Here is a 24946-nt window from a genome sequence, read left to right as displayed (position 1 = left end):
ATGTAGTTGTAATCATCACATTAATGAACAATTAATTTGTCAGATTATCCAAGTGTAGTTGATAAAAATGGTGGCCACACATGCAAGAGTTGAGAAGTAGTTTCTGCAGGAAGACCCCTCGTCTACGTAAAAGGCAAAGAGGACTTCTGAAGACGTCCACGTAATGGGATTTAATAGAGGGTTGATTCACTTAGAAGGAAAAAATGTGCTGATGTTACAAAGTGTAGACTGGAGGTACTCCGTTGGAAATAATTTATCTGTTAAGTAGCTCCTCCTGGGATCCACCCCGTCCATGAGCATTTAAATGGTGACTGTCTGCATTGCAAGGAGTCAAAGAAAAGCTAGGATTTCCGCAGCACAGCAGAGGGACTTAGGACCCCGAATCTTCTAGGTGTTGTCTTAGATAGACCTGACCCAAGCTAAATGAACAGTGAGTATCCATCCTGCCTGGAAACTATCGTAACGACAAAGTCCTCACTTCACGCTCTGCTGTCAGCGATTTCTTCTTTTCTTTGTGGGGGGAAGTGCCAGGGGAAAAAGTGCCTGGAACCAGCTTCAAAATGTCTTTGTTGTTCCGAGTCGGAACAGAGACTAGATGTGGAGACTCATCCAGACTTTGCAGATACAGGCAGTGCTTCCTGGGTCCTTATTAAACATAAATCAAAATCTTCCTAAGAAATGAGGGAACTTAGGAGAAGTGATTATTGTGTGTTCTGCCATCCTTACGGAGAGCGTGGATAACACGGCACCTCCTCCTGCTCCCTGTTGACAAGGAATGTTTGAGTGGTGTGCGGTGCTGTGCGGCTAACGGAGTAACACGCTCAGACCTCAAAGCAGAGGAATGTGTGTGTGTGTTTGTATGTGTGCCTTGCTTTTTAAAATAATCGCATACATAAATGATGCATTCACAATGGCTCACTGTATTACAGTTGTATAAAGTAACACTGGATTTTAATGCAAGGCGTTCTTTTCTTTTTAGTCAGTTTACAGACACGAGACAGAATAGGCACTGGAGGGTCTGTGGTAGACTGCAGAGGACTGTTAGAAAATGAAGGGTACGTATCACGGGGCAATGCCTGCCAAGCTCTCTGCTGCCTGGGCTCTCGCACGATCTGAAAGAATCCTTCACACCTTTTCACTGTGTTGAATGCTTCAGATGCTGGAAAGGACTTTGGGATAAACTGGGATCCAGTGTCCTTGTGCCCCAAAGACTCAGGATCCAATTTACAGAGGTTCCCACTGGCCAGAGAACATCAGTAAAGAATTATAACTGCAATGGAGTGAAGCAATCCGCTGAGCTCATAATGCTACAAGGAGAAATACATTCTAAAAAAAAAAAACCCCTCAAAAATTCCCATTGGTCACGATCACAATCTTTTGATCCCCAGTGAATTAATGGAGCTGGGCAAAAATCATTCATAATTGCTGACATCACCAAAGTGAGAGAATCTGATAGTAACATCCATCCTGGAAGTCCAGGGGACGGGAGTGGCTGCGCAGCCCCGGGATGCCATAAGCACCGTCCAGGAGGGGGCGCTCTGGAGCGTAGCAGACACAACCTGGCATCTTGAGTAAATACACTGGAAGAAAAATAAACAAAAAGGAAGGAAGAGAACCTGTAAATTAATAGAAGAGATTTAAGAGACATACCTACTCAGTGCCACGTGTGGACCTCATTTGGATCCTGATTAATAAGACTGCTGACTGGAGAAATGTGAACACTGACTGGTATTTGATGATACTAAAAAAATTTAACAGACTTTTTTTAAGTCATGATCATGAAAAAAGTCCTTATCTTCCAGAGGTAGACGCTGAAATACTGAAGGGTGAAGTGTTGAAATGTTGGGATTGGTTTCAGGATAACCCAGCGGAGGCGGGAGGAGGAGTTGGGAGAGCGGCAGCAGACGATGGTGGTTGGAGCTTCGCGATGGGTCCAGGGGCGTCGTTGCACAAGTCTCTGCATTTGTGTAGCCGTTTGAAATTTTTCAGTGGAAAATGCTTTTCAAAAGTACTTTGCTTATAAGGGAAAATAGCCTATTAAGGTAAATTGTCTTCAGAATTGTTCAGGGGATGGAGGTTTACAGGAAAGAGTACTCTGAAAGTCACTGCAGTATTTTAGGCAACCGGGAGTTCTATTATAGAATAAAGTGACGAGGCAAATGGAATATTTGGGTTTGATGCTAAGTCAAGAAAACTGAAATCTCCTTTTATGCTATCCTTATAGTACAAGGTTGGTTTTGTCCAACCATTCAGAGGAAATCTCACAGGTGGCCTTGTGACACTTGCCACGTGGCTCCCTTTGGCCACTGGTTCCTCATGAAAAAGTCTGTCTTTCCAGTTAAATAGGACAGGATGAATTTTTTGAAACTCGGCACTTGGGACACAATATTGTTCAGGAAAAGCAAATTAAATGGGTGTGAGGGTGTCGTGTTGAACTTTCAGGTACTGAGCTGCCTTTGGCCAGCGCGGTCACGCGTACTGTGTTCTCCCCCTTCTAGAACGGTGTATGAAGACTCGGGGCCGGGGAGGCCTCTCAGCTGCTTCATGGAAGAGCCAGCCCCTTACACTGACGGCACCGGGGCTGCTGCGGGCGGCGGGAGCTGCAGGTTTGTGGAATCCCCAAGTCAAGATCAGAGACTTCAGGCACAGCGACTGCGAAATCCTGAGGTCCGAGGGTCACTCCAGACGCCCCAGAACCGACCGCATGGCCACCAGTCCCCGGAGCTGCCCGAAGGCTACGGTGAGTTGACTCCCCCGTGTTGTCAGCAGTGTTTCAGAGGACTTTCCTTCTCAGACCTCTTTTTAGTGACCTAAGAACTGCCGACGTTTGCAGAGCTGTGCTGTTCAACAGTTGTGTCAGTGTAAGGACAAGTAACATCTTGCTCATCATGAATTTGTCTGCAGTTGCTCCAGTCTCCCAGTTTAGCAATTGTGTAAAAATTCTAGGCGAATGAATATCAAAGGAAACCAAGATGAGTGGAGTAGGGGGCTCGGTGAGGGTGTTCGTAGTGCCTGGTGGTTTGAACGTGGGAAGGACAGCCTCGAGTGGGAGGGAAAAGATGCGATCTTTTCCCGACCACAGAGGGAGAGCCTCAGTGAGGGAGGAACACATTCCAATGTGGTGGATCAGACCAGAAATAAGAGCTCATCATAGGTGACGGAGGTCAAGGGAGGGTCAGTCCCGAGGTGGCAGACCCACGGGAGCATCTCCTCCAGGGGTGTGGTCCAGCAAGGAGAGCCGTCTCTCCAGGTGTGAGCAGGGGAAGTAACATGTGCCCACACCTGTACACGGGGATTGTGGTCCCCGGAAGCCAGGCAGAAGTTAACCATGCCCTTTCGAACCCTCTTCTCAGTGATTTTAAAGACTGTTGGAAGGCAGTGTAGACTCTGTGCTTACAGGATTGGTTGAAAACTCTCCTTGGAATTGATTTTAACCACCCGTATCCCCCACTTTCTTGTGCAGAACAGAGAACAACTGTGCAGGGGCAGGTTTATTTTCTGCACACACAGACTGGAGTCAGCACATGGCATGACCCCAGGATACCAAGGTAGGTTTCCTGAAATGCTCACCGTCAAGCCCATTTTCCAGCCTTTACCTGGACCCCTATGACTGCAGATGGTAGAGCCCTTAGATTTGAAGGTGTAAACTTGGAAGAGCGGCAGCGCTAAGAGGATGTCTGCCACGGGGGTCTTGGACCCAGACTCTCTGGGTGACTGTCCCAGCTCTGCTGCCCCCTCCAGATTCTCCACCTGATAACTCGGCAGCTGCTGTAACACAAATGGGTCCTTTAGAAAGCAGTCCTGGATCTTGAAATCCGATCATGTAACTGAAAAAGACCCTCACCTGGTGGTTAAATCACATGCATTCTTTCTTGAAAAGCCAATAAACCCTTCAAGATGTGTTGCTCTCAATTTAAACTAATAATATTGCTGGGTGATACGATGCTTCAAATAATTGGGCTGGGGAGTGAATAGGGGCGCACTGGAGGCTGGTTGATGATGAGCTGGTATTGCCAAAGCTGGTTATTCATTATGGTCTCGCTCTACTTTTTTATGTGCTTAAAATGTTCCATAAGAAAAAGTCAAAAAGGAAAATAAAGATTCTATTACCCTTTCTCTCTTCTACTTTACTGTCCCTATTGCCTCAGTCCCTTGGGGACCATTCCTGGGGGAGATGAAGCTTTTCTATACGAATTCCTTCTCCAAGGCCATACATCTGAGCCCAGGTCAGCGAGACCCCCACCCCACCCCCACCCTGTAATAGAGTTAAGTTTCTTTCTTTTCTTTTTTCCTTTGCTTTGCTGTCCTTTTTTCTTAAAAATTTTTTTTTTGTTTTGGAATAGCATTACTACCTAATAACATTTTTAGTAATGCTCGTTTCCTTTTTAGTCATACTTTGTTTCATCTGAGAACAAGCTTCTTGTCTTTGATTTTCCAAATCTGTGTTGAATTTGCAATTCAGTATGTATAATTAGAATGGAAATGTTACCTGCAAATGAATCAGGGTGTCTCTTTAGTCCTCACTGCAAGGTGTCAGGCTCCGCTAATTAGAAAGCAGCGCGGGCAGTGATGCCGCGCTCCCGCAGGCCTGGATGGCGCAGAAATAATTCATCAGGAGGTTAGAATTAGAAATACTTGCTTATTAACAAAGCCAACGAAAAAAAATGAGAAGGCCTCTTCCTAGTTCAGCTTTTTAGAACTGTAAGATTTTGAATGAGTGGTTAATACATCCCCATTAGCTTAAAAAACAAAAACAAAAAGAAAAAAACCTTGTGCTGTCCAGGGGCTTTTCCATGCAGGAACCTTTCTGACCTTGAGCATTTAATTTGTGTATCCGGACAGTTTCCGGCAGCCTTCAGATACTTCCTACCGTTTTGCCCTCTTTTGTGTAAGGAATGAAATTCCCTGAGTAGACCGCGTTCCCTCTCAGGGTTGTACCTCTGAAAGTTCCGTTTTTCTCTGTCCGATTTTGCTGCTACTTGCAGCACAGAGGCCAGGACTCAGTGGGACATTGGCCTGAGCAGCACAGTGACTGTCCCTCTTAGCAGATCAGGGACCCAGCCTCCCCGATATGGGGATTCTGGTGGCTCTCTCCTTGGAGTTTTGGTCTCATGCCAACACACTCAGATGGACAAACCTCTCTGTATCTTCCATTTTGCTAGAGACCTTAACAGCGTGAACTGTGATGAACTTGGACCACTGCCGCCTGGTTGGGAAGTCCGGAGCACCGTTTCTGGGAGGATATATTTTGTAGATCATAACAACCGAACAACCCAGTTTACAGACCCGCGGTTACACCACATCATGAAGTAAGACTTTTATAGACTCTTTGTTGACCTCTTACAGTTAACGTTTCACATTTTCTACACATGTGTTTCTTCATTTATCAACTCCACCGTTAGCAGAGAGTAAGTGTAAGCAGACTGTGAGAAGTATTTGGTGGACAGTAGTGTGTTTCAAACTCTCAGCCAGCTGGGAGCCATCCTGAAGTCCTGTGGGGTTGCCACCCTGTCCTTACGTACAGCCTAAATCAAATCCACCACGCCGGCAGCATTAGGCGGCTTCATTCTCGAAGCTTCCACACGCAGTGCTCTGATGAAATGCGTGGCCTTAGAGCGGGAAGCAGTGAAGTGAGGATCTTCCTCGGTGCCTGCTCACCGCCGTCTGGAAGGGCTGCGGGGTGGAGAACGCTGCTCACTAGAGCCTTTTCCCAGGCCACAGCAGGGACCTGGGGATGACCTTGGCTCCCACACCCAGTGTTCCTGGTCTGCTGTGTCCTCAGAGCACACGGAGCCCATCTCATCGACAGTGGACGTGAGTCAGCAAAGCGTGAACGGGACAGATGCCGCTTCGTCCCCCTACAGTCCTCATCCTTCTGTTTTCCTGGACTCGTGCTTTTGATGAGTGGGCTGAGAACCCTTTTGGTCATGAGGCTGAGAAGTGGTGCCCGTTCGGTTTCACTTGAGTCATCTGTTCCTGTGCATCCACCATCATCTGCTTTTAAAGTTTTCACGTCAACTGCGTGTAATTCTAACTGCCGAGGCACATCTATCTAATGGTGCGCGGTCAGGGTCATGGATACACACGAGATATGTGATGAAGGCTGGCAGTGTCTGTTTTTATATGGGGCGAAGATGATACCGGATGAGATACGGAATTAGTGTCTCCTCTCTATTCTGGATGTATATTTCGTCTGCTGGTGGCCACCAGCAATTTACATATCGATGTACAAAGTTATGTCACCAGAGAAAAACTTCCACTAGAAGTTGGGTGTAATGAACTCCCTCTCAGTCCCTTTCATGGGGGGTGGGATGGGGGGCACTCGCTTGGCTGCTGCTCTTGGGGTGACCTTGATGCTTCTGTTTTTCCCAAGTCACCAGTGCCAACTAAAGGAGCCCAGCCAGCCGCTACCGCTGCCCAGCGAGGGCTCTGTGGAAGACGAGGAGCTTCCTGCCCAGAGATATGAGAGAGATTTAGTCCAGAAACTGAAAGTCCTCAGACACGAACTGTCACTTCAGCAGCCTCAGGCTGGTCATTGCCGGATCGAAGTATCCAGAGAGGAGATATTTGAGGTATGGGATCCGGGCACTGGCAGTCCGGCCCAGACTCTTCCTCCCCGTTAACACATGGAGTTCTTCTTTCTGTTTGGTGTTTCGGCCGTTGATTTTCTTAGTCAGTGAAATGCAGGGGTTTATCAGGGCCAGAGCTCTTGGGGAGAGAGGGAGCTACATTTCCTCCAATGGTGGACGTTTAAACATAGATGACTTCTGAGAGAAAATCTAGAGATCTGTACAGAACCTAGTACTAAGTAATACTGCAAATCCCTGTATCTGCACCGTGCGGGTTATATTTCCTGCATCTGCACAGTTTCCTTAGACCCAAGTGTTCCTTCCGCTTCGGCCTCACATGGAATTTCACCACCCTCCCCAGCATTGCCTTCTCAGAGAGGCTAAAGGGCCCCTTTGCTGTCCCTTCTGGAAGTAGGAAGATACTGTGGCACCAGGAAGGGTTCCATCCTTTGTCTGGCTCCCCTGTGGGGTCAGGGCCCTAAACAGGCAGGGCCTTCAGTAGGCAGGGCCCTTTTCTCAGGACCAAGATCAGGAGGTAAAATCTCAGCCATATTTGGGCCCTCATGGAATCCTTGGCAGAGATGATCAAATGAGGTGGGGCGAGAGCCAGCGCAGGTGCTGCAGCTGAGGGCCGCGGAGGGCAGCCTGGCGCCTTCTCCTCCAGGGGCCCTGGGAAGCTCCCGGGCTGCCGGAGGCTGGGGCACAGCCGGTGTCGGGCGAGTGGAGCAGCTCCAGTGCCCAGTTTTGCCCACGGAGCATCGTAAATGGTTATTGGGGATAGAAAAGAGCTGAATTATTGACGTTCTGCTGTCAGATCATTTCCACTCAACTTCCTCCTTTCCTATTGGGACCATAGCTTTTGAATTACATTAAATTTAAAGCAAGAAAAGATTCTTAAGTGCCTTGTCACTGAAAATACCTGCAAACATTTAGCTAGTCCCACTCTCAGCACTGAGTCCAAGGAACTTCAGATTGCCCTTTGTTGTCTGTGGGTCGATCAGCTGCTCTGTCTTACTTCAGCCCGACCTAGTTTTTTGACGCTGGGAAACTGATTTTTGACTTCAGATACAAAATCAGGCTCAGAATTGTTTTACTGTTTGGACTCTGGTGTTATCTTCATTTGGGTTAAAATGTATAAATTATTTATAGGACACATTGGAATTAATTTGTGTGGAGAAAATCAACTCTAGTGAGGATGTGTAATTCGTGAAGTCGTGACTGTGCTGAGAATGTTTCCTTCAGGTACAGCGGCACCTGCTGTGCTCTGTTGTTGTGTCTGAGGGTGCGACAATAGAAGAGATGATGGAAGCAGCAGTGTGCTGGGGCCAAGTAAACACTCTGAACAGGAGCCACAGAAAACTCAGCTCTGAGCCTTAAAAATAGTGCAGGTGCTTCTGTGTAATCCGGCTCTGTTATGAGTCAGCTTGCATCGTTGTATAACTTTGAACATAAGAAAAGTTTTTCTCTCTGAACCTGTAATTTTGATGTGTAGGAGTCTTATCGCCAGATAATGAAGATGCGACCAAAGGACTTGAAAAAGCGACTGATGGTGAAATTCCGTGGCGAGGAAGGTTTGGACTACGGTGGGGTGGCGAGGTGAGAGGCTGTGTACCCCTCTTCCTCCTGCATGGACTTCAGCCCGCCTGTGAGAAAATACTTGCCGAGGGAAGTCCTTTGCCCCTTTCTCATGCTAGTCTTGGCGTAGCCAGGACTTAAGTGTCGCTGTCAGCGAACTTAGAAAAAGAATCCCTAAGAGCGCACGCGCGCCAGCATCTCCCTGTAACCTGTCAGGACGCGCACGCGCCAGCATTGCTTTACTCCCTGTAACATACGAGTTAACGTCTACACTCACTCCCTTCATCTGGCGTGAGCGAACCTGAGCTTAATTCGGAGGCAGCCTTGGCTTCTCTGGAGAGAGGGCTTTCAGTGGTGGGAGGAGGCATCTGTGTCAAAGGAATTTCATAAAGTGAGATTTTGGTCAAAATAATTCATGCAGATTCTTTTAAACATAGAACATAGTCATGAAAGGCTGCCGTTTCCCGTCCTTCCTCTTTTCACCTTTGAGACAACTGCTGTTTTGCTCTTTTAACTGTTTCTTTAGTAGAGCCAATCAGCTTGATCAATGACTCGATCAGGTTCAGGTGTTGTCTGTTGATTTTGTGGTTTAGGTTCATAGACACAGAGGGACTGGATACCAGTCATGGGGAGGAACTGATTTTATACTCTCACTTCCTAGTTTTGTAATATCAGTATTTTTAGCTCTTCTGTCATTGTCTTTGTAACTTTACATAATGTTTTTTAAACCTTTTTTTTTATTGAGTTATAGCCATTTTACAATGTTGTGTCAAATTCCAGTGTAGAGCACAATTTTTCAGTTATACATGAACATAATACATTCATTGTCACATTCTCTTTTGCTGTGAGCCACCACAAGAGCCTTTATACATTTCCCTGTGTTACACAGTACAATCTTGTTTATCTATTCTACATTTTGAAAGCCCAGTCTGTCCCTTCCCACCCCCCAGTGTTTTTTCATCATTATTTTTTGGCTATCAACTAGAGACATTATCTCTTGGCCTCTGTTTTTCATAAGAAAGGGATATTAATACTGCTGACTTTGCTTTTAGCATTCCTTCCACCTTTTACCTCTTACGTTCTGCCATCTGTGATATTACTTTTATACTGTTAAGGTTGAAGATCTACCTTCTGTCTGTAACCTGTATTAAGTAGGTCTCCTGTGCTTGCCTACTTACTATTTGTAAGAGGTGAAAATCAGTACATTGTTTTATGTTATTATGACAACGTAAAATATTATTCACTGAGGGAGTAAGTGGCATTCTATCATTTATTTTATTCTTTTGAACAAATTTAAATTTTTGAGAATTTGTTCCTTTTCTTCTTATTTTTTAAAAACAAGTCTTGTCTTTGTTGCCCCATTAAACTTCATCTTTTGCCATCCCACCCACCCACTTTCCCCATGTATCTCTTTTGTGGAGACTCTGTCCAGACTGACTGTTGATTCTGTAGACCTTCTGCACAGTTGTTGTCATGGGACTTCAGTTCTTCCTTGGGTTAGAGCCACTGTTGTGTGGATCCCACAGCGTCCACTTTCTTGGCTTTTCCCTTGTGCTACTGGAGTATATCTTCAAGTAGCTTTCTTAGAAAGGTATGTGGGAGATGAATTTTCCAAAAACTTGAGTCTGAAAATGTCTTATAATCTATACTTTGCCTGATAGTTTGTCTTTTCATAGACTTCTAGAAAGAAGATAATTTTCATTCAGAACTTGGAAGGCATTGTTCTGCTATCTCTCGGCACCCAGTGTCACTGTCTGAGGACAGTCAGGTTTTAGTCACTTCTGAGTTATTTGACCCCATCCAGGACCACCCCATCATCTGTAGCTCCTACCCCCTTTTCTCTGTTTTTCACCCCACTCTGGTCTTCACTTCCTCCTTACCCATAATCCACCATCATAATCACTCCCTCATGCCCCTGCTAGCTTCCTTCCTCTTTCCATTTGCTGTGCTTGCCTGGCAGACCCCCGGCTCTGAGGGATCCCATCCTCAGGCTGCCCTGTGCCTCACCTGAGCAGCCGAGTGTGGCCAGAGGCAAGCACACGTCCTTGCTGCTGGCCTTTCTCTCCGTCAGTGGCCCTAGCCCTCTAGGAAGTTTCCGCGCCCACTGCAGTTCTGTGCTGGGTCTCTCCCAGATCTGCAGCCTTGGTTCTGCCCCTCCTCACTCTTAGCTGCTGACTTTGCTTCTTATTTACCTGAGGAAATAGAAGCGATCTGAAGAGTCTGTCCTCACACCACCAAATACCGAGTCTGCCAGTATCTGTCCCCTGTGTGGCCCAGGCACGTTCCCGTGTGGGCGCATCCAGGCCCTTTTGCTTCTCCTGTTGTTTCACATGTTTCATTTCATCAAAATGTCCCTCTCTCTTGGGTCAGTCTCATCCATGTAAAACTCCCTTCTTCAGAGGAACAGACATGCCTCCCAGACCTTCCCTGGACACTAAGTCATCCCTTCCTGTCTGAGCTTTAAGGAGGCAGTAAAGGCAAATAAAACACAGTAAAAAGAAAAACAATTAGAAATTCCGGGCAAAACAAAAATGTGTTGAAGAACATGTAACTCAGCCATCGCCCTGTGTCTTTGTTCCCTTCGTAGCAAAACCCGTCGGAAGAGTCGTGCGCCTCCCTCCTCTGTTTCCACGTCCTCGCTTTCTCTTGAACCTGTTCCCGGCAGATCTCTGCCCCGCGAAGCTCCCTGTGTGCAGTCTCCCTTGAGCTGCATCTCACAAGCCCAGCACTGGCTCGGTCTCTGTCTCACCCAGTCTGTCGGCCACACTTGATGGCGTCGGTCACCCCGTTTCTTGAGACACTTTCCCACTCGGTTCTCAGTGCCAGGCTCTCCTGGTTTCCCTTCAGCTCCTCCCAAGCTCCTGTGATGGTGCTTCCCTCTCTTCCTTCTCTCTGGACATCACCTGCCCTCCTGCTTCTCACTCCTCCAGGGCCAACCCAGCCGCAGCCAGCCTGCCCTTTCTGAACACTCAGCTGTGTCACCCTCTGTCCCTGAGCGCCCCCCCCAGGCCCCCATCTCCCCTAATTGCCCCGAGCGCAGCTGAATGGGGCCATGGCTGCCCTGCCTGTGTCTCCGCCTCTCTGGGTTCCCATGCCCACCTGTCACCCCCGGCCCCTCACGTGGCTCCCCGTCCTTTCACCTGGGGCCTGCCTACGCGTCCTTCTCAGCAAGGCCTTCCCGGTCCCCTCTCCACATCAGCCCCAGCCACCCCCACGTGTGTGCTGTGCGGGGCCCGCAGCCCCAAGAGACACGCTGTGTGAGTCTGGGAGCCTGAAACTGCATCTTGTGTGCTCTCGGCTGAATCCCCAGATCCAAGAAGAGCCCCCGCCCCACAGCGAGCGCTCGTCTGGTTAAGCACCTGCTCAAGGATGGATTTTACTTTTTGATAACTTCCTCCCCTCTGTATCCTTCCTCTGGTCTTCCTGAAACTCCTGTTACTCAGATGCTGGATTCCCTGGACTGAGCTTGTATATCTCTCATCTTTTTCCTTTCATTTCCCATCTTTGTTCCCTCCTCCAGCCTCTGCTTCCAGGGAGATTTCCTCAACTTGCCTTCCAGTGCTTCAGTATTTTTTATCTTGTTTTTTCAGATCACCACAGCACACTCATTCATTGAATTCCATTGTAATAAAATGTAAAATGAGAGAACTAAAATGAACTGAGGAGACCTGTCACGTGATTGACTCTTCTGAAGGGGGACACCCCTATAACTTGTATGCCCTTTAAAGAACTGTGTTTACTCAGTAACCAGTAAATATTGAGACTCACTGTGGGCTGGGTACCAGGAATGCAGTGCGAGCAAGGTGACGTATCCCCTGCCCCCTCCGTCCCTCCAGGCTCCCCGTGCAAAGGACTCCGCAGTCTGTTGAGGTCCAGGCACTAATCAAAGAATTACACAAGTGAGTGTGAAACCACGACTCCAGTAGATGCTACAAGCGGAGCCACGTTCCTGTGTGGACGTGTGACGGTGGCCCTGTCTTGGGGAGTCGGGGTAGGAGGGCCTCGCGCCCTTGCCACTTACAAAAGCAGATCCGCAGCCCCGCAGTGCTCTGTGCTGGGTCTCCCCGCACAGTTATGTTCCAGGGAGCGTTGTAGGGGTCTTATTAGGTTTCTGGGTAGATTTGGGATTTTTTTTCAGCAGCCAAAAGTAAATAATTAAAATGGAAAAAGTCATAATGTGCCCTGTGGCCCCAGAACCGAATCATTCCGCCAACTTCTTCCCGTCACTGTGGCCCTCTGTCTCCCTGTCCCGCCCCTCCGGTTTTGAGTCCTGCCGGGATGAGAGGTACGGGGAAGGCTGCGCTTCCCTGACAGCGAGCTCACACTGACTGCCTCTCCACAGGCACGCTTTTTCTTTCAAGATTGTCCCAAGTTTCCTCCTTGATCGTCTCAATATTGATGCTAGGAGCCTTCTTTCTCCTGGCAGATGTCACGTCTGTTTGCCCTTGAAAACGCTGACTCCGTTTCCTGACTAAGGTGTAGGCTCTCTGGCCCCCTTTTCAGGGAGAATCTTCCTGTTTAGTCATTCATATTTGTCCTAAATTCAAATCAAATCACACCTTCTTTTCTACCCTTTTCCTTTATGATCTCCAGAACGTCTCGAGAGTTCAGTATCCCACACTGTTTCAATTTACCTCTATTCCTTTGCGTGGCTGGGTTGTAGATGTCTAGCAGGCAGGTGTCGAGCTTGGCGAGGGGCGGTTTGGTAGCAGTTTGCTTCGTCTGCCTTCTCCGTAGTTACCAAGTCTTGCACGTGGAGACGAGCCTCGGTGAAGCTCCCTCGATGAACAGGACGCTGCCACGGGCGGAGCTGTGACTCTGCTTGTCTGCCTTAAGTCTGATCTCTCCGCATTGTTCCAGCCTCAAGCCTTCCTCACGTCCGAGGGGGTCCTACTGAGCTTGGAGGGCTGAGGAGAGGTGTCAGTGCATTACACACACGTGTGTCTGTGTCCCTTACGTGATGGGTGAGAATCGCTCTGCACTCATCTTCCCAGGGTCTCCCTCTTGCCTGTGTAGTCAGCTCTTCCCCAGCCACTTCCAGAACATGCCTCACAGGCCTCTATACCTCGTCCTCGGCGCCGTCAGAATGTTTGCTTGTGTTTTAATCACTTCCTGTCTAGACAGTTGCAGGCCCTTGGCTTTTATGAAAACAGTTCTTCATAAACCCCAAGACTCAGGGATGAATCAGGGCACTAGAGCTGGGAAGCGCTGCCTTTCTAGGAACCAGGCTTCGTGAGGTTGGAGCTGCATCTCTTCAGCGGTTCCTCGCTGTTCTTTGGCGTTAGACACGTAACTTTGTGTTGGTGTGATCATTTTGTGTGTGTTTTCACAATTTTCTTGGACAGATGATTTGCGTCCATGCTTATCCTTTCGTATTTTCTCAATTTGCTGTCTTTTCTAGTTGAAAGAGTAAGAAATTCCAGAATGAAACCTGGGGCTGCTATCTTAATGAGATTCATCCGTTGAAAGGAGTTTTGGGTAGAAGGGACAGAAGGCTACAGAGCAGTGTGTAGAGGCCCCGTACACACTCACCCCCCATGCCTGGGCTCATCACAGTGTGACCTCAGCAACTGAGTCACACAGCTTCTGTTGAGAGTGTCTTGTCATTTGATTCTGATTTGGGACTTTGTTCTAACGAAAGAATTCAAACACAAAGGAATTCAGAAGATCATTAATTCTTACGTACCCCCATCCAGATTTTAAAACTCTTAGAATTAACATTTTAAAATTGTAAACTAATCTTTTAAATGAGAAAAATGAGAAGTGCTTATGGCAAAACATAAGAATTCAACAGGAAAGAAAATGCTGAGAGCGGAAGTCGTTCTTATAGAATCCCTTCCTCCCCAGCCTCGGAGATCTTTTCTCCTTATTTAAATATTAATAACATGTTACAGTAAGAATTTAAAAACTAGAAAGAAGCAAAGGAAAAAATGAAAATGCCCGGAATGCCGATTCTCTAGTTAACTGCCTGCCGTCAGCGTGCTTAGTGTAAATCCTTCCTGGCTCCGCGTTTGTACTTCCTCTGTTTTGTGGATGTGTGGATGTGCACGCACCCTTGTAAAATCAAAGTAGGCTCAAACTGCTTCTTACTGCACTTCTGTTGGTTATTACCACGTCATTAACATCCTCCTCTGAGATTCTGATCTTTGCAAAGGAGCAGAGAAACCAGAGCTGCGGTCCAGGGAAGCTGCCAGACTGCGGAGGACCCGGTACTTTTAAGCTGCTCCCAATTCCAGGCAACCACGGTTCTTTCTTAGTGTCTGAGTTGTTGGAATTTGGGTCAGAAAATCCGTTTCTGATACCACCAGAAGTTGTTTTTTACTTCAGTAGGTTTACTTGCCCAGTCTGTCCAAATCACCTCTCAGAGCCAGGCAGCCTTACCAGTTTGGTTTTCTAGGGCAGAGTGAATCAGTCCTTTTGTTAAGATCTCAAACCAGGAGGTTTTAAAATGTTGTGGTGGTGTGGTTGTTTCTAGGGAGTGGCTTTATTTATTGTGCCATGAGATGTTAAATCCATATTATGGGCTCTTCCAATACTCTACGGACAACATTTACATGCTGCAGATCAACCCAGATTCTTCCATCAACCCTGTAAGTATGAATGAATAAAAAGGTAGGAAATTAAGTTGAAAAATTTCTTAAGTGGATTTTCAGTTTCGATCTCAAGCCTTGGTTTATTCATCACAGACTTACTCACAGTCCGTGGTAACTAACATACCCAAGGGTAGGGGGAGATGTGGATTCAGGTGGCGGGTGTCAGTCCCGCGTTTGCAGTGCTGGGGTCACTGAGAATGTCGTTCCAGGGGGAACAAGAGAAGGAGAGAACCTGAGCTGCTCATAGACCCAAAGCACTTTATTGCCCTTTGAGGGAACTGGGGCTGGACGGCCGACTTGTTGACAGTGTCATTCTGAGAAGTGGGTTCCAGAGTCCATCCTCCTCCCACTCAAAATAGGAATATTTCCATCATTGGAACCCTTAGCTGCTTGTTTTAGAGATGAGAAATAAGCGTGGGGTGGGAGTGGCTGGGTCAGGGTCGGCCAGCGGGCGCGGGGGGCTCTCCCGTGGGGCAGCCCAGGCGCGGTCAGAGCCGAGCTCCGCTCTGCGCACGCTCACCTGGGACAGAAACTTCTACCAGCATGGAAGTTGTTGGAAATTGACTAATCGTCTGATTCTAATTCCCACCTGGGAGTAGAAGTGGGAGGTCCCCTAGTTACAGAGCAGAGCACCGCGGGTTCTAGGAGGGCTCGCTCACTCGGGTTGTTCAGTTGTTTTCCTGTGTCCCTCCCCTCCCCCCTCCATTTGGAATTTTTTTCTCCTTTTTGTGAGGCGGGGGAGGGGTGCCAGAGGAGGAAGTGGGGACTGCCTTTTGCTCTCTATTTCCTTGTGGGGCAGCAGGAGGGAGAAGCCAGCAGCTTCCTGGGCATGTGACCTGTGCCCGCCAGGTCCTGCTCTGAGCAGGGCCCACCCTTGGGTTGGTCTCTGTCGCCACCATGTTGAAATTCTTAGTCTTTGAATAAGGGGTTCTGCATTTTCATTTTGCACGGGGGCCCACAAGTTAGGCAGCAGCTCTGAGAAGGTGTTTGAACAAGGGCAAATAAAATGTTGTTCAGATGATCTTGCCAAAAGCTGTGCTCTGATTTTGACTGCCTCCTCAGCCTCTGTTCACTTGGCCCTGAGCACAGCCTGTGAGTAACTGGTTGCCTGCGGGACAGTTCTCCCCAGCATGAGGTAGCCACCCACCTGGGCGGGTCATTTTTCTAACAAATTCATGTTCTCTGGTGCCCCCTACAGGACCATTTGTCTTATTTCCATTTTGTGGGTCGGATCATGGGCCTCGCTGTGTTCCATGGACACTACATCAATGGGGGGTTCACAGTTCCCTTCTACAAACAGCTCCTGGGGAAACCCATCCAGCTGTCTGACTTGGAATCAGTGGACCCAGAACTACATAAGAGCTTAGTGTGGATTCTGTAAGTACCGACTCACTGCTCAGTTAATTGAAACTTCATTCGTGGTCGCCCGTCTCAGTGCACGCTGAGTACACGTATTTGGTGTGTGTACCTCTCTGTATATATTTTGGGGATGGATGTGAAATTGGAGAAGAGAAAGAAAAGTAGGTTTAACAAAAATACTTAATTGACTTATTTTGCTCGTAATGTTTGGCCAGTTTCTCTTCGTGGACTAGTTTCTTTTGTTTCCTTGAATTGTTATGATTATGAATGTTAAACCCCAGGCCTGGTGGTTTGTTTGACACTCGAGGTGTCCCCAGTCAGTCTCTAGAGAGGCTAAGAAAGTATCAAAACCCCCTAATACTTTGTTTTAGGATTATCCTAAAACTCTCTTAAAAGCAGCAGGCACAGGTACCCGGCCAGCCATAGGTGTCGCAGGTCCTGGTGAATGAGCCATCACAGGGGTGAGAGGCCCAGGCTCTGTCACAGGGCGCACACCCAGGACTTGATCGTGGCTGCATCCCTCTGCCTCCTTTCACCTGTCCCAGTTGGAGATGCTGGCCTGCGCAGCCAGGGCCTTCAGCCCGTAGCAAACCTGTCCCTCTGTGTTTAAAAAAATAGGGCAGATTGAGGATCTGGTTCTGACTTTCAAGTGCTTCTTGGAGGTGAAGTGCTTGGAAAGGCTGCTGTGAGCGCTGGGAAACAGCGTTTCCTTCCTTGGTGTGGCTTCCCTTCGACTCAGTTTCCCCTGGATTCTTCCCTCCCATCTGCTTCAAGACTCAGGGCACGAAGCAGTCAGGTTGCCGTGTCTCATAAGATCCCCCTCCTTCCATGAAGAGAAAGCCGGGCGTCAGGGACACAGCTGGCACTGGGGCCCTTCCCTGCCCCACCTGAGCTCCGTGCCCGCTGTCGCCAGCGCCGTCTCTCTCCGCCCCCTGTTGTTGATTCAATGTTCCATCCGCTGCCACATGGTGGCCCAAGCCTGAATGACGCCTGTCTCGTCCCCCCTCAGAGAGAACGACATCACCCCTGTGCTGGACCACACATTCTGCGTGGAGCACAATGCTTTCGGGAGGATTCTCCAGCATGAACTGAAACCCAACGGCAGAAACGTACCTGTCACCGAGGAGAACAAGAAAGAATATGTCCGGTAACGTCCCAGGGGACCTGGGTGGTCGCCGCCAGGGTGTCCAGGTGCCTGGGACTGTCCTGGGCAGGGGGGTTCACATTCAGATCTTTGAGGCTCCTTTACTGTGTGAGGCTCGTCTGTCCCCACCAGCACTTGTGACCAGACTCATGTTAACCGCAGAGACCGGTGGGTTCAGTGCTGGGGGCTCCCCGTGGAGGAGCCCTGATGTCACCAGGGCTGACCTGTTAAATGGGGAGTAATGACCCCAGAGCCCCCACCCACACACAAGAGGGGTGAAGACTCAAGTGACTGCCCGATTCTGGGTGGGATGGTGGCAACCAGAGGAGGGAGAAGGAGGCCTGGAACTTCCCTTGAGCTCAGTCTCCAGGAAGTCTACTTCTGTTAGTGTTTTCCCACCTCTTAAGGCAAATGAATGGCTAATCACTTACCTGGGAAGTTCAGAGACACACGGCTGTGTCTGTGCTCGTGCTGTCAGACTGGCGTGTAGTTCTTCCAGTGGCCTGTATTTTATTTTCAAACATACTTTTAAACTCTGACCTCGGTAACAGGTCAGGGGCTCTCACGTTATGTTAAGCAAAGAATCAGCAGTTCTAACAGAGGGCTGGTTTACTTTGAACCTGATTCTTCGGTGGGAGACCACCGACCGGTGGGGTTCTCCTCCTGGTTAGGGGAGGCCTGGCGGGCAGGGATCAGCTGATATCAGAACCAACTAACAGAGGGAAAAAAAATGTCATGAACCATTTGATATTGCTTCCAACTTGTGAATTTCCCTTTCAGGTTATACGTAAATTGGAGGTTTATGAGAGGCATCGAAGCCCAGTTCCTAGCTCTTCAGAAGGGGTTTAATGAGCTCATCCCTCAACACTTACTGAAGCCTTTTGACCAGAAGGAGCTGGAGGTGGGTGCTCTCGCAGGTCCTCGGTGTCTCCTCACTCCCAGGGCCAGGCTGGGGCCAGGCTGGGGCCGGGGGCCAGGAGGGTGAGCGGGGGGACAAGGCCTGGTACCTGCTGGGTGGCAGGGAACCTGGATAGTTCTTGGGCTGTTGTTTGGGGTGTTCCGGGGCTCCTCGTGATTTTCACCATCTCCAGCAGTAGAGGCTCCCCTGTCCCTCCTGCGGGGCCCCCTTGGAGGGAGGAGATGACCACAGCCAGCTTCTCCCACAGGCTCAGAATGTAGCCTTACTGTCTTCTCTCATCGGTCCTCACCGCCCTGAACAAAGCGATTCATTCACGTCTCATCCAGCTCTGGTGCCCGGTGGCTCAGCCTTTAAAACCGTTCTGGGTCTTTCTGCCCCTGTGTGATGCCTGGAGCTCTGGGCCTGGAGGCACCTCCCTGAGGTGGAGCGGTAGCTCCGGGGTGAACTTGTTTAGTGCGTTGAGAAACGAGCACCTAGCTTGCTCCAGTCCCTTCTTTCAGACCTTAAACCCCACGTATCCCCGAGTGTCCCCGAGAGATCGTGTGGGGCGGCCCCGCCTTACAGTCAGCCCGTGCGGTCCTTCTGGTCTATTCTTTCGTATTCACTCCTCCCCAGAGCAGTGCAGACACACACACAGACACGCAGACACAGACACACAGACAGACTTGGACGGAAGAGGACTTCTGTCCGGAGCTCTCGGGTGGCAGCGGGTGGGGGTGCAGATGGAGCTTCAGGCCCGTTGTGTGTGTCTGTCTCGCTGTCTGGCCACGTGTCCAGCTGGCTGGGCCACAGCTGCTGCTCTGCTGTGGGAGCGCCTGTCCGGCTCTGGATGCCATATTGAGTGCCAGGTGCTGGGGGCCTGGCGGCGTTGGTCGCCCGCGTGGTGGGGCAATAACCCGCCCTCCTGGCCTGCAGTTGATTATTGGTGGCCTGGACAAGATCGACCTGGATGACTGGAAGTCCAACACGCGGCTGAAGCACTGCGGGGCCGACAGCAACGTGGTCCGGTGGTTCTGGCAGGCGGTGGAGACCTTTGATGAGGAGAGGAGGGCCAGGCTCCTGCAGTTCGTGACCGGGTCCACGCGGGTCCCTCTCCAGGGCTTTAAGGCCCTGCAAGGTGACTGACGTGGAGGTGGGGCTGGTGGCTGCAGCGGGCGGGGTAGGAGGGAGGAGGACTGGGGCCATGGGGGTGCTTGTCCCCAACCTTTGACCAGAAAGCAGGCCATATTATTGCGTGACAAGTGGTGGGCCTGGGTCTTTGCAGCAACAGAGGGTGCTGGCTGGCCTGGTGCCCCCACAGGGCTGGGTCTGGAAGGACCTGAGCCAGGAAGGCTCAGTGGAGCCTCCCCGCCCCCAGCAGAGCTGGTTGATAATGGGAGGGTACAAATAGTCACAAGAGTTTGGGGGAAGAAATCCGTGTTAAAAGTGCACCGTGGATTAATTTCTGAGTCTGCAGCTCTCCACCTGCAGTCCTGAGACAGAGAGAGGCCTGGCCTGAGGATCCAGAGACCGAGCCTCCTGCTGCCACGGGGTCATGAGTTCCAGGGGTCCTCCCTGGCCCTCAGTTCCCTCATCTGTGCAAGTGGACTGCCTGACGGGCCCCACTGTCCAGTTAGGAACCCGGCCTCTCTCTCACTCCTTCTGGCTCTGACTGGGTCCCTGGCTCACCCAGGTCTAGAGTTGGGGGTTGGAGACAGGGGAGGTGGGAGGCTGGACACGCTGAAGCTTTTGAGCCTCTGGTGGGGCCTAGAGGGCCTCATGGGCAGCACAGCCAACCGGGAAGGTCCTTGCAGGTTTCTCCCTGGCCCTGTGATTTGTAAAATTTCAGGTTTTTGTCACTTGATAACCCTGGGAGCCAGAAGGAGCAAGGTGAATAATATGAATATATTACAGTTGAGAACACTGGATACTAAGTTGAGTAAATTAGTGACAGCAGGTAGATCTCCTGTGTAGAACAGTCCCTGTCACCTCGTCCTTGTTTCAAGGACCCCTTGGAGTGAGAGAAGTTACTTCTCTTCCCTGGGCCTTGGGTCCTAGGCGTCAGTGTCTTTTTCCTTTTCCACTGGCCTCCACCTGGGGAAGTTTCCTGCTGACAGCAGGCCTGCCTGCTGAACATTTCTGTTTTCTTAAAAAACTACCAGTGATGTCAGGGTTTTCCAGCACCTGCCCTGGAGCAGGCTCACGGTCAGGGGTAGTAGGAGAGTTCTCGCCAGTCCTTGCTCCTCCTGCCCCTGGGATTTTCTAAAAGGTTTGAGATTAGTCACTTCATGGCCTTTGGGAGAGGATCCTGAAACCTGGCAGGGGCTCCTGGGGCCACGTGAACCCCGGGCCGAGGGGGTGGCCGCCGCAGGCCGGGCGCCACCCCTGAAGTGCGTTGACTAGAATGTCGTCTGGTAAGGTTCTACAGGCGCCGCAGGGCCCCGGCTCTTCACCATCCACCTGATCGACGCCAACACGGACAACCTCCCCAAGGCCCACACCTGGTAAGCCCGGCCCCGCCGGCGGCTCTGCAGCGGGGCAGCCCCCCTGAGGGGTAGCGAAGGCTCCCAGGAACCCGGTTGAGATGGGATTGATGCTCAAGCCACTCCCACGGCTCTGTCCTCACTTTGCGGGCCTCGCTGCCCAAGCGGGCGTGTGTGTCTGTGCACGCACACCTGTCAGTAGGAAGAGGTGCAGTTTGAAACTTGGAGTTGTGGGTCTTCTTTGTTTTGACCTTCCTGGGCCCCATTTTCCTTCCTGGGACTCCGCCAATGACAGATGCACAGCACTGGTGTACTGAAAATTGTTTCCTCCCTAAATTTTTAGTTATATAATATCTGTAGCAGACAAATTTCTCTATAGTCTAAAAATCAAATTACATAGTTTGTCTTGGAACCATTTATGGAGAAGAAAGCCACCTCTGGCTCAGGAGGACCAGTTCCAGGAGTCCCCGAGATGCACCGACATGCAACGGAAGGTTCCTGATTGGGAACCGAGGGGAGTGGAAAACTCTGCTCTGCCCTCCTCTCGGCCTCTCTCCCCGTGCATGCGCACACATGCACGTCCTGCCTGTCCCTGTCCCTGTCCTTAGAGCAGGTCCTCAGACCGGGCCGCCCCCCAGCGACTCTCGCTTTTCTGTCCTGTTCCAGCTTTAACCGGATCGACATCCCACCTTACGAGTCGTACGAGAAGCTTTACGAGAAGCTGCTGACGGCCGTGGAGGAGACCTGTGGGTTCGCGGTGGAGTGAGGAGCAACCAGAGGCGCCAGGTTCTAGCTCACGACCACCAGCCCAAAGCGCACGGCTCTGTGCGCCTCCGGCCTGCGACGCTGGCTGAGGCTCTGGAATTCTCGATGACCTGAGGGAAAGGCTTGTCGCCCCTCCTTTTTGTGGGGGGAGAAAGGGGGGCGGGGGGACTTTGGTTGGTGGCTCCCACCCACGTTTTCCTCCTTTGACAGAACTCCCACCCCCTCCCATCACCCATCCAATAAAACAAGCCAGGTTTAGCACTGGCTTCGGTTACACAGGATGTTCTGCTACGGTTCTGACACTGACGGGGACAGGCTCCCAGCCCTGTGGTCTTTCTGGGGGTCTCGGCACGAAGCTGGGCTACCCTAGCTCTTCTGTCTCAGAGCAGACCTGAGGCTCTTTTCAAGTCCAGCAGCTCAGATTCCAAATTCCCCATCCAGCAGCCTGCTCTGGGTAACAGATGGACTTCTAAGCGAACAGTAACCGTAGAATATATGCTTCTTGGAATTCTGGCACGGCAGGAAGCTGGAGTCAAAAATGCACTTCCCTTTTGGAAAGGTAAGGGAGGAGGGCAGCGCTCGCTTGAGGCCCGGGCATTTCTTTTCAGGGTATCCTGGCTGAAAAATTTGTTCTGCATAGAGAAGAGTGATCTTTTCTTTTAAGAGTCCCTTTAGCCACATTATCTGTCCAGTTCGAAATATTTTCCCAGTGAAAACACCACATAATGGAGCTTGTAAAAGGCCAAAACCAGCCTCAGGTCCATGCACCAGGCGCTGTGCCCCCTGCCCCCCGAAGGGCGTCGCTGGTTCACTCGAAATTAACAAACCATCGGAAAGTGCCGCGCGCTGCGCTCACAGGACGGGATTGTCATCGTAGCTTCAGGCTCGGGGCCGACTAGCTTAAAAGGGAGAGAGGGAGGGAACCTCATGACCCAAACCCACGCCAAGTTGCTGTTTTACAGAAAGCGGGTTGTGGGTATAAACATGCCCACAGAGGGGCAGCTCTGCCCGGGCCCGTCCAGCCCACTTCCCCAGCGCCTAATGGTGACGGTAACAGTTGCTCCTCGATTCACTTCCCTGGCCGTCTCTGCACAAAGAGCAAGGCCAGGGCCGCCTCGACCCTGTTTCTAACACCGTTTCCCAATTTGCACAAAAGTTCCAACAATATTTTAGCAAGTGGTGTGACTTCAGACAGCTAAACTGGAGCGGAAAGAGCGGCGGCAACAAGTTTTCCCGTCTGGTTTGTTGTTGTGTTTGTTTTCGGGCAAGTGCAGGCAGGTCATTAGTGAGACATTTCACTGCTGAAGCTTTGTTGTTGAGGTTCCCGGATGTGGGGCCGGGGTCCAGCTTGCGGGTCTGAGGTGGGGGCGGGGAGCTTCCTGGCCGAGTTGCTGTCCTTGTCGTCACTAACACCTGTTAGCGTGCTGGGTGTGGAGGCATCCGGACCCTCTGCGTCTTGCTGTGGTTCTTTTGCTTGACCTGGAAGCGGCCTGTGGTCTGACGTTCGGGGGCTGCCAGTTGCGGGCTGTGGTTCCAGGAGCGGAGGGAGCCAGGCTTCCGGGCTCCTTGCTGAAGTTCTGGGATCGGAAAGAGGCCGGTGCCGCTAACTGCAGGGGGAGATGGGGGGTCCAGCGTGGAAGGCCAGGCCGCCTGTGCACTGTCCCCTTCAAGTCCTGCTTGTTGGGCTCTCCTGTGTGTCATTTACCACGATACTCGAGGGTGTTCTAGAAGCTGGCTCCTGTGACGCCACGCAGTCCTCTCTTGGGGTCTTCTTGGGAGGAGTGAGGAAATGAATGATAACAGACCCCCCCCCCACGGGTCTCTCTAATGAGAACCCAAACCGGGAGGAGGAGATGTCCTCGGGAACTGAGACACCAAGACTGAGGGAGGAAGACCCACCTGGTTTTCCTGTGGCGTCGGCCACAATCCCTGGTAATTAGGAGGGAAACAAGGGTCCAGTGGTTGAAAACATCTGGAAACAGGAATGTGGCATCTACGTTCTTTAATGCTACCTTCCTGCTGTGAGGAGGAGGGGGACAGCGCCTCTGCCGGCCCCAGGCTGCTCTCCTGCGTCGGGTCACCTCAGCAAGATCCAGGGGGTCGTGTCCTGGCTCCTCCATGGGCAGCTGGGGACACACGCGTTGCCCACCATGAGGCCTGGTCTCTGCTTTCCTACTTGCACTTGGGCCTGGGCACCCTCAGCAGCTGTGCGGGTGGAGCCTGACAGAACAGAACCTTCCAGAGCCCTAGTTCCCTCTTGCCAAACAGGCCGGTCAGTGGCACTGCACTCCCAGAACCTTAACTGTTCACCGTGGACTGGGCCTCTGAACCTCCCTCCCCCACCAAAGAACAGTGTGGCCCCAGGTGGTCCAGGCTCCCGGTTACTCCACTTTGGGTCTGGTGAACCCTCCCATCGGCCACCCCTCTCGGGAACCCTAGACGGCCCACCGGTCCCCTCGCCCCTCTGCCCAGATGCTTCAGGGCCCGCCTCTCAGGCCTGCCCTCACCAGCGGTCCTCAGCCACCCTCAGGGAAGCAGCAAACCGCCGCTCTGCCAGCGCGTGGGCAGGAGGAGGGAGGGGCCTCGCGGGCCGCGCGCAGGGCAGGTGGTCCTCAGCTCTGAGCTGTCCGAGGACACGCCCCCACCCCAGCCGCAGCCAGGTGTGCCCCACACGGCAGCCTTCCCGAAACATAGTATGAATTTTTAAAATTTGTTTATTTTTGTTTCTCAACCACTTTATAATGTATTTTTAATTTATTTTGTAACGTCTTGCGTGTTGCTGCTATCCTTGTTACTCTTCCCACTGTTTTTATTGCCGATTTATTTTGTGAAAGTTGTACACTAATGTTCTGTTTTATGTCAAAATCAAAAGTATTTAAAGAAATACTAGTTCTATTTGATGTGGTTATGGAACCAGCTGGAAACAACATAGGCCGTGACTGCACAGCAGGCCGGGCCTGGGTGGCAGGCTCGTTTTGTTACACACGCAATAAACTACAACTTTACATTTCTGGCGTCTCTTACTTGGTGTGGAAGTGAGGTTCCAACTTTTTTTTTTTTTAAACCATCCCACAAGCAAGGAAGTCAGTAATGTGACAAAGCCCTCCTAAGGGTAAGAGGCGAACTTGAGGCTGGAATCGGAGGAGGGACCGACGAGAACACGGCAGGCAGCTGGAAGGTCTTGCTGAGCAAAAACCTAGGGGTGGAGACAGTTTTGAACCTGCTGACTTCCCCTTCACACACTGATCTTGTTTATTAGTTTGGGTTCTTATTTCTCTTTTTAAAATATTTTTATCATGGTAAAATATACATAATATCAATTTGTATATTGATATTAACCACTGATAAGTGTACAATGTAGTGGCATTAAATAATTCATGATATTGTATAATCATCACCATCTATATACCCAGATGTCGTCATCTCCCCAAACTGCAACTCTGCCCATCGGCTAGTAACTCCCATTCCTCCTCCTCACCGCCCCCAGTAACCTCCATTCTTTCTGCCTCTATGAATTTGCCTATTCGAGGTACTTCATAGAAGTGGAATCATAAATTATT

At 50.5% G+C, this 24946-nt stretch overlaps 1 protein-coding gene across 3 annotated transcripts in view; it reads left to right on the top strand.

Annotated features, from left to right (window-relative positions):
- The window catches only part of SMURF1 (SMAD specific E3 ubiquitin protein ligase 1), a 102405-nt gene extending 78009 nt beyond the window's left edge, over positions 1–24396 (top strand). For 2 of the 3 annotated variants that reach the window (XM_074345708.1, XM_074345706.1), the window contains 13 exons: positions 980–1055; positions 2499–2740; positions 3464–3548; positions 5163–5309; positions 6374–6572; positions 8062–8165; positions 14620–14734; positions 15936–16114; positions 17106–17243; positions 18021–18141; positions 19075–19276; positions 20558–20642; positions 21288–24396. In XM_074345708.1, coding sequence (XP_074201809.1) covers positions 980–1055; positions 2499–2740; positions 3464–3548; positions 5163–5309; positions 6374–6572; positions 8062–8165; positions 14620–14734; positions 15936–16114; positions 17106–17243; positions 18021–18141; positions 19075–19276; positions 20558–20642; positions 21288–21387 — 1793 coding nt within the window. In that variant the 3' untranslated portion in view covers positions 21388–24396. The remainder of the gene's footprint in view (positions 1–979; positions 1056–2498; positions 2741–3463; positions 3549–5162; positions 5310–6373; positions 6573–8061; positions 8166–14619; positions 14735–15935; positions 16115–17105; positions 17244–18020; positions 18142–19074; positions 19277–20557; positions 20643–21287) is intronic. The other variant, XM_074345707.1, reaches the window with a different exon arrangement.
- The last annotated feature ends 550 nt before the right edge of the window (positions 24397–24946 follow it).

Source organism: Camelus bactrianus, chromosome 18 (assembly GCF_048773025.1).
Source record: "Camelus bactrianus isolate YW-2024 breed Bactrian camel chromosome 18, ASM4877302v1, whole genome shotgun sequence".
Classification (NCBI taxonomy): Eukaryota; Metazoa; Chordata; class Mammalia; order Artiodactyla; family Camelidae; genus Camelus; species Camelus bactrianus.
This window is presented reverse-complemented; position numbering and strand designations above follow the sequence as displayed.